Source organism: Arachis stenosperma, chromosome 7 (assembly GCF_014773155.1).
Source record: "Arachis stenosperma cultivar V10309 chromosome 7, arast.V10309.gnm1.PFL2, whole genome shotgun sequence".
In the NCBI taxonomy this organism is placed as follows: domain Eukaryota; kingdom Viridiplantae; phylum Streptophyta; class Magnoliopsida; order Fabales; family Fabaceae; genus Arachis; species Arachis stenosperma.
Genome location: NC_080383.1, coordinates 72,026,236 through 72,032,328, shown reverse-complemented (window position 1 = coordinate 72,032,328; position 6,093 = coordinate 72,026,236). Strand labels below are relative to the sequence as shown.

Here is a 6,093-nt window from a genome sequence, read left to right as displayed (position 1 = left end):
AAATACAGTTTAAAAGTATTTATTAATTTATTATTGACTAAATTTTTATTAGTTACCTAATAAGATTAAATAAATAATGCATGAATGAAATTTTAATCACAGATTTTTTATTGTTTTTAATATATTCCTCTTTAGTGTGGCGTCAGGCGTGTAAGGGTGCTTCTTCACCTGAATTGAAGAGATAGGCCCGTAGTCCCGTACCCGTTATTTTTTATATAGTTTCTCATTAATTTTTGGTGTCTTTAACTAAATGCTGCGTGTGTGGAGCTCAGTGATTGTTCGACTTTCACAACTTTGGTCGGTTTCCCAGTTTTGATGTTGGAACAATGTAAATTAAAGGGTCACTTTTATGGTATTTTTATTATGGTGTTTAAATTATTTTTTAAAATAAAAAAAATATTTAAAATAAAAAATAAATTATGTAAAATTTATTAAATATTATTTATTTAAGGTATAAAATGATAGACATCATAATATTTACCAAATTAAAGAGTTTAGGACTAGAAAGTCACTTCAGTTTGACTATACTTGAAATTCGAAATAATATGTGACTGCACTTGTCAGCATAGGCAAACAATATGCGGATCGCAAATGACTAATTTGTTCGATATGGCACTTGGATTGGTGTAACGTCGGCTTATAGAAGATAGGATCTTTTACACGGCTGAGACGGCAGTTAAATGAAGGAAAGAAATTGGACAGTTCGATTAGTTGGAAGTGAGAAGATATACAAATCAAACCGTTCGATTTGTGCTGGGCTTAATTTTTTTTTATAAAAAAAATCGGACCCATTGATTTCAAGTAGAGAGAATGAAGATTTTTTGTCCAAAGAAATTGGACCCACTGATTTTAAGGCTGAGATTTTTTTTATCAAGTGAAATCGGATCCACCGATTTGAAGCACACAAAATTTTTTGGCGGGCCGTTCCTAAAATCGGACTGTCCGATTTGTTTTCCAAAAAATTTGAACCAGTCAAACAGGCAGTTGGATGATCCGATTTCAACATTATATATACCAATTCCATTACCGAACTCTCCATTTCATCGTGTATTCTGTACAGAATCCTATATCTGTATTTGGTGGGTTCGTTCAATTTCAAACGAAATACGTGACCGATGAAACGAGCATGTAAGAAATGTTTTCTGTGTATTTTGAAAGTCGGTCACAAATATCGTTCATCAAACTGTATATTGAGTTTGAACAATCTACAACGGACTAAGATATTGAATTGGAAGATTACAACAGTGATAGCGAAGAAGTGTTTGAAAGTAACTATGATCTCATTGATTCGGGTGTAGACGAAGATCAAGCTGACGATGCTATGGCGGCAGATATGGCGGATGTGGCAAATACACTAACTAACCAGCAACCGTTTGAGGAGCCGACTTTCATGCAGTCGTTAGATTTGGAGGCCATGCATGCACCGGAGTTTCTTCAATATATAAATGCAGGTATGTAATAATTAGTAATTGTTTAATTTTTAATTATCAAGTAAGCATGTATGTTGAGGAATTTAGTATTTCGAATTCTTGTGTGATTACTAATTTATTATATAGCATTTGATGGACTAGTTAATTAATTTATTAAATTTTGAATGATTTATTATTGATTTAGGGATTATAGATAGATTTTATTAATGACACACGTATTTAAGAATTATTTATTGAAAAATAAATTTTGTGGCATGAATGTAGCAGAGCTTCCTGTTATGACGGATGGTGAATTTACCATGGGAATGGAATTTAATTCTAGGGAGTCAATAATTAAGGCGATGAAAGATTATACCATCCGTAGAGGTGTAGATTATCCGGTGCATGAGTCAGAACCGACGACATTCTATGCTAAATGTATCCAGTATGGTACAGGTTGTGATTGGCTGATCAGAGTTAGTAAAATATCCAGGAAGTACTGTTGAGAGGTAAGGAGGTACAATGGTAGTCACACTTGTACTAGGGCCACTATTACTCAAGATCATTCGAAGTTGGATTCCAACACAATTGCAGTAACAATAAAGCCATTGGTAGAAGTTGACCCATCTATAAAGATGAAATCAGTGATTGCGGAAGTACAGTCAAAGTTTAACTACACCATAAGTTATCGCAAAGTATGGTTGGCAAATCAAAAGGCAGTAGAGTTAATTTTTGGAGGTTGGAAAACTTCGTACGAAGCTTTGCCTATATGGTTCGAGGCCATGTGTCACAAGGAGTCATCAGCAGTCGTTCATTTTGAAACGATGCCTGCGTACCAGGGAGATGACTTGGTTCTTGATATTCGTGTAGGTAGACGGAACTCATTTGTAAGACCGATTATAACGATCCCAGTTGCGTCACCTGATACCAGACAATCCGTTAATTAACTCTTAACATTCAAATTTAAAAAATAAAATGTGTTAAACTATTTCAAAGCAAATAATAACTATATTTACCTAATCGGAAACAGTCGAGGATTGCCAGGAATTGGCGCGAGAAATGATAGACGGATCCAAGCCCAGGTAAGCCACAGTGTCAATGGACCATCAACTTCCTTGCAGTCGACACATGATGTCCTGCATAATGCTCTATACAGGTGTGTCAGGCATGTCGATCCCCAACTAAATTGTATGATCCCAGCAAAGTTACGGAGCAACGGCAGAAACTTCCAGCGCACAGCTGTCACAAACATGTCTCCAAACATAATTGTCCCAAATAATAACATTATGTAATACTTGACGTACCTCTGAATGTGAATATCATCGGCCAACACTAAACGATCTTTCAGTCCTTGGAACCACGTTAACTTTATGAAACTTCCTTGACATTCTGATTTCATAGGTACAACACTAAATTGATCCAAGCATTCGGCTTCCATGGCCTCAAAACTACTGAGACTCGGTCTTGTAATTGGCAGACCATTCGTCGAAAGACCAAGAATTAGTGCCACGTCCTCTAACGTCACAACACACTCACAAACCGGCAAATGGAATGTGTGAGTCTCGGGGCGCCATCTCTCGACTAGAGCATTAATCAATGCTGACTGACATTGGACAACTCCAATTTGAAAAATGTGATAAAAACCAGTCTTCCATATATGCCCCTCCACAATTGGATTGTACGGATCTGGTAGCATTAGGTAGTCGCATTCCAACATTCGTGAGCCCTACAAAATATAACTGTATATAACATTAAACAAAACAGCGATATCCAAATTTAATTAACAAATTGAATTTGACAAAATCAAATTCACAATATCACATCAGGTAACCAGTAAAAGTTAATCATATTAACAATTATATTATTAAATGTTCAAAATATACTAAATCTATTTTGCAAACCTTACAGGAATCTTAAATATAAATCTAATTATTACTATACATTAAAACAACATTCAATCTATTTATTTTATAATAATAATTTTTATTCATTTTTTTCTATTTATATAACCAAAATAATTTTAAAAAAAATTAAACACCTCAATTAAGTGTATTATTATACATATAAATTTTATTAATAATCATAAATAATTTATTAAATTCATTACTAAAATTTAGGGTTACTAAATTTTAATTCATTACCAAAATTACACTAAATTGAAATATTAAGTTTTCATTGTTCATGGTACTATAATAATAATAATAATAATAATAATAATAATAATAATAATAATAATAATAATAATATCCTAATTATCAGTTTCAATAATTATTCTATCTAACCAATTTTAACATGTCCACTCTCAACGTAATAAACAAATAAACATTCTTGACTAACTATTCTAATCTAATCTAATAACACACAACAACACTTCATTACTCCTTAATTAATTCACTTTTAACAAATATTATATTTAAACAATTTTAAAGTTTTCTTTCTTTTTTATTTCTACCATATCTATAACTATAATTATACCATTCTATTCTATTCTAATACAAACATTTCAAGTAACTATAACTATACCATTCTATTTTACTCATTAATCTTTAATTAAATATTTAATAACATACTCATAATAATATTTAATTCACTATTTGTTTAAATATTTTCGAATTTTTTAATAATTATTATTGCAGTATATTTTTTTACTATAACATTATTATTATTATTATTAAATTCAAATATTAAAAAATAAAAACTTACATAATTAGAATGATCTAGATAATTAATAATGTAAAATTCTGGATGGTTGACATCTTTTATTTTCCATTTCCTAGGCGTTGTTAATTGAAGGAAGCTTAATGATGGTGGTGTTCCTATTTTTTTTTTCTGGGACCGTTGGTGCTTTAACAATGGATCATCGGTGCATATGGTGTGGGTGATTGGTGCATATGGTGGTGGGTGGGTGAGGTTCAATAGATTACTGGTGTGTAGGTGAGGTTCAGTGGATCACCGGTGAGTGGATGAAGTTGAATAGTAGTGGATGATGACGCAGATGAAAGAATGAAGATGAAGTGGCTGGAGGAAAAGGATAATGATGTTGGGAATTGGTAATTACTCTTTTTTTTTTTCAACAAAAAGATAGTAATTATTATTTTTTAATTTTAAAATTTACTTTTTATTTACTTTTTTATATCATAATTTATTTTTTGCAAGGTTAAATTTGTCTTTTTAGGGTAAAAATGATTTTTTTAATGTTTTGTGACGTTAAAGGTGATTTTAATAAGAAAAAAAGGTTGAGAACGATTTTAATTTTGACCCAAAATCTTAGAAACGAAAAAAGTACTTAATCATTTCAGTTACTAAACTCATTAATCTTGTATAGTAATATTTTATTTTCTCATAACCTTTCATTTTCATATTTGCATATTGCTTTCTTAGAGGTTGGAGGAGGATTGTGCATACCTTTGTGTCGCCTCTGTACTCTTGCTCCAAATTTTTCATACTTTCTTAGCTGACAGTATTCCTCTTATCCTTGAGAAGATTGTCTTTGTTACAGCTTGTTGGAGGAAGCATACAGTAATATAATTTATTTATTTCTCTTTCTTCAATTTCTTCTTTTCTGCAGTGAAAAGTGTTGCTTGATTCTTTGGCATGGTAAACCCTTCGTGGACAGCATCCTACAAGTCTTGTGCTTATAGAAGTTTTCATTTGAGAAGGCCAGTCCTCATAATTGTCTTCTAACAATATAGGCAAGAGAATATTTGTAGTTGAGATAATCATTGTTATAAAGAAATTTGTTTGAGTGAGTTATAATGTGGTGGATATGTAAAGTTGATAGGTTAGAAAGAAAGATTCTACACCTAGTAGATAATTAAACGTAACTCTGATGTCACTGATAGTTTTATGAAATAGTTTGATATTGGTTTAGTGTATTATGGACTTAAATTGTGTAGTAAGAATACCAAGGATAATTTTGATGAAGGAGTAATTTGGATGAATCGTTTGAAAAAAATTATAGTTATATTATTGATAGATTAAGGAGAGAAAATACAAAGGCTAATGAGACTTGATGCGTTTGTTAGTTTATAACAATGATCTTCATGATTGCCTATTTATAGGCTCTTTAATTTAATTTTTAGATAATTCTAAATTTTAGATATTTTTAGATATTAACCTAAATATTTTTAGATACTAATCTTAAAGTACTATCGATATGGCAATTCAATGAATGCTGAAGCAGGAAACTCACTTTCGTGGGGATGGCAAAGTATGTTGGAGGGCAGAAAGGTTGTTGAGAAAGGCCTCAATTGGAGAGTAGGTTTCGGCTCTACAATTCGAATATTTGCTGACCCTTGGCTACCTCCTCCATATCCAATGAGCATTGCTCCTGAAATGAGCACACATTCTAATTCTGGTAAGCACATATGGGTTAGGGATCTTTTGACAGAAAATAGAAAATTGAAACGGGACATATTAAATGAAATCTTTTCACCTGAAGTAAGAAGCAGAATCCAATCAATTAAGCCAATAGAAGAAAACGATGTTCTGCAATGGTCACTTAATAAATCCAGATTGTATGATGTGGCTTCAGGCTATCAGATAGCATATCATTTTTTCATGCAGAACCAGAAATAGAACTTGGAGAGAACCCAAGTACCTCAGTTTGGAAAGATCTCTGGAAGAGAAGAATTCCTCACAAAGTCCAAGTTTTCATTTGGAAATGCCTCCACGAACGGATACC

At 32.0% G+C, this 6,093-nt stretch overlaps 1 protein-coding gene across 2 annotated transcripts; it reads right to left on the bottom strand.

The window, feature by feature from the left end:
- Window positions 1-2,111: 2,111 nt before the first annotated feature.
- Window positions 2,112-3,112, bottom strand: LOC130940571 (serine/threonine-protein phosphatase 7 long form homolog). Of its 2 annotated transcripts, XM_057868747.1 has the most exons (3): window positions 2,714-3,112; window positions 2,426-2,557; window positions 2,112-2,330 (listed from the first exon to the last, which is right to left on the bottom strand). In XM_057868747.1, the coding sequence occupies exons 1-3, from the start codon at window positions 3,103-3,105 to the stop codon at window positions 2,327-2,329; spliced, it is 528 nt and encodes a 175-aa protein (XP_057724730.1). In that variant the 5' UTR covers window positions 3,106-3,112; the 3' UTR covers window positions 2,112-2,326. The 2 variants fall into 2 exon arrangements, with proteins under 2 accessions (XP_057724730.1, XP_057724729.1); XM_057868746.1 differs by having other exon boundaries at window positions 2,426-3,112.
- Window positions 3,113-6,093: the final 2,981 nt, after the last annotated feature.

Bases quoted from the DNA above. Each gene is read 5' to 3' on its own strand.
- LOC130940571 (XM_057868746.1), bottom strand. From the start codon at position 3,105: ATGCTACCAGATCCGTACAATCCAATTGTGGAGGGGCATATATGGAAG.